General features: G+C 32.4%; 1 protein-coding gene and 1 long non-coding RNA gene across 2 annotated transcripts; both read left to right on the top strand.

Moving 5' to 3' along the window:
• Positions 1-587: 587 nt before the first annotated feature.
• LOC141389510 (uncharacterized) lies at positions 588-1,149 on the top strand. The gene is made up of 3 exons (XM_073961111.1): positions 588-719; positions 779-991; positions 1,063-1,149. Exons 1-3 carry the CDS (start codon positions 600-602, stop codon positions 1,147-1,149), a joined length of 420 nt encoding a protein of 139 aa, XP_073817212.1. The 5' UTR covers positions 588-599.
• Positions 1,150-1,157: 8 nt separating this feature from the next.
• On the top strand, positions 1,158-1,815 carry LOC141390977 (uncharacterized). Its single transcript, XR_012409536.1, has 3 exons — positions 1,158-1,412; positions 1,466-1,625; positions 1,692-1,815. It is a non-coding gene; the product is annotated as an uncharacterized lncRNA (long non-coding RNA).
• Positions 1,816-2,424: the final 609 nt, after the last annotated feature.

The following is a 2,424-nucleotide window of genomic DNA, read 5'->3' on the forward strand; positions in this document are numbered from 1 at the left end:
TCATTTTAGCAACGACCGTGTATGAAACATGCACCACCGTTGTCATTTTTTTACTCGTGTGCAATCGGCTGCATATTTACCATTTTTTCGTGTTATTGAAAGAGAAAGGACGCATTGTGCAAAAAAATTTATTGAAAATGAATAATATTCAAGAGATTAATTCGCAAGATCCTCAAAATATCATTGGTGAGTTGCTAGAAATCGATGGAAATATTGTTGTGGTTCGCGATACAAGCCATTGCAGCAGTCAAGATGCGGAATACAATGAGGACGATTATATTTTAAGGGAGTTCTTAAAAGGAATAAATATGGAGTCGCTTTTTGAACAGTTAAAAGGTAAGTAAATAAAAATGAAGTTAACTAGTGTAATTAACAAAGAATTTTCTTTTTTGTTCTTTTAGCATCAGATGTAACATTTCGCAGTTTGCAGTACTTGAAAAAAGATTTAAAGGAAGCAGTGCCACCATTGGGACTGCGTGTTGAATTCAGAGAAAAGCTCTTTGCTTGGAAAAAAACGAGAGGTACGTATTATTTGTATTACAGTGTTGAACTCAGTATTAATATTGTCATAACAATAGCTCGGGATTGATGACGAAACTATGTCAGTTCCATCTAAAATAGGCGAATGGTGGAAACGCAACGAGACACCTGCAAGTACTCCCGGTACTCCCCACACTACAGTTTCGTACGGCTCAAAAGCCAAAGGAATTCTGTCAGAGGTAAAGTAAGAGTAATATTTGTGTAAGCATAGTTAATGTAGTTTTTTTATTTAATATAGGATCTAAAGGAATTGTTAACACATACCTCGAAGGGGAAACTAGCGCTTGAATGTAGTAGTGCTAATAAGAAATTAAGTGACGAGCAAAGAGATGATATAATTAATATAATTATTGAAGATATTTTAACAAACAATGTCACTCTTTACGCTCAAGACTATATGCGCATATTGGACGAAATTTGTTCCGTTTTTCCTCTTGAAAACGAAATGAGGGTAAGATTAACAATATAAATAAGGTATTTGATTATGTAGTTTCTTAACTTATAAAATGTATTTATTTTTAGGATTATTATTACATTTCAAGAAAAGGAAAGAATAACGCAAGCGGAAAACTTTACGCCAAGTATAGAAACAAGAAGTCCAAAAAATAAAGCTTTTGGATTCAGAGCCTAGCACAAGCAAAGCAGCAGCTCACACGTCTTCTAATTTATGCAACAATGATGTTCCCGAAGTTGATGAATCAGTGGAAAATTCAATGAAAGCTTCCTTACTAAGAGAATGTAATGATTGGGGATCGATCTGCGAAAAATGGAAAAGGTCTTTTAACATACGGCAAAGAGATATAAAAAGTTTAAGTAGCCATGCATTTCTTCTAGAATGGCCGAAGTTGTCCGATGCAAGAGCTTCAGAATTGGTAAGTAGCCATAAGCTATTTATTTGTATATGGATACTAATGTTTCGTTTTAGGTCAACATTGATTTCGAAATTATGTATCCGCAGAAAGGCAATCTTCTACTTTCTAAATGGGACCAATTTAAGAAAAAAGTTTACAACTATTGTGGGAAAAATGTTCATAACGAACATTGCAAACAACTCTTCGCAAATGTTTTGACGGCAAGCAGCATAGGTATATTTTAATTCCTGATTTATCAAAAACATTAAAAGTAATATTTATTTTATATTTCGGTTGCAGATGCTCAAGATTATATATACGCAATACTGTTGAATTCAGTTTTACCATCATCTGCTAGGTTTAAGTGCGGAAACGGTAAATTAAGAAAAAAAGTAACAATAGCCGATTCGCAGGAAAGTTTCGTACTGCGTCTACCGACAACTAACGAATTGCAAAGTGTCTGATGACATTTTTTTAAGGGAACTAGGTATAAAAAAAACTATTATTTAGCAACAAATAATGACGCAATTGAACTTTTCAAAATTAAACATTTAATAATTGCAAATGAAAATGTTTACATTTTATGTAACCAAGTAAAAGTTAAGAACTTTGATTATCATTTACAATCGTATGAAGTTGGTTCTTTGAATGAGGATACAACTTTTCTAATACCAATTTTAGATTTTATTACTTACCGATTTCACTTATATCCTATGAATAATGGAAAAATTTATTTCAGAGTTAAGTTAATTTAATTTGTTTCTATACATTGAATATATGTAATTCGAATTGTTTTGTCAAATCAAATATGAATTTATATTGAATTTATGTAATTGTTTTCGTTTAATAAAACACTTTTCAAAAAATTTCATTTCTTTTACTAAGGGTATAAAATGGGAAAGGAACGGATATAAAAAAAATGACCACCATTGGTTTCAATCTGACAACGGGGCGTTGACAATATGACAACGGAGCGTTGACAATATGACAACGAAGCGTTGATGAACTGACAACGGTGCGTGCTCGATATGAC

This window comes from Musca autumnalis, unplaced genomic scaffold, assembly GCF_047663935.1.
Source record: "Musca autumnalis isolate F117 unplaced genomic scaffold, ASM4766393v1 scaffold_1, whole genome shotgun sequence".
Taxonomy (NCBI): Eukaryota; Metazoa; Arthropoda; class Insecta; order Diptera; family Muscidae; genus Musca; species Musca autumnalis.

Coding starts and splice junctions, on each gene's coding strand:
- LOC141389510 (XM_073961111.1), top strand. CDS start 600: ATGTCAGTTCCATCTAAAATAGGCGAATGGTGGAAACGCAACGAGACA. Junction 720..778: donor CCAAAGGAATTCTGTCAGAG/GTAAAGTAAGAG, acceptor TATTTAATATAG/GATCTAAAGGAATTGTTAAC. Junction 992..1,062: donor CTCTTGAAAACGAAATGAGG/GTAAGATTAACA, acceptor ATTTATTTTTAG/GATTATTATTACATTTCAAG.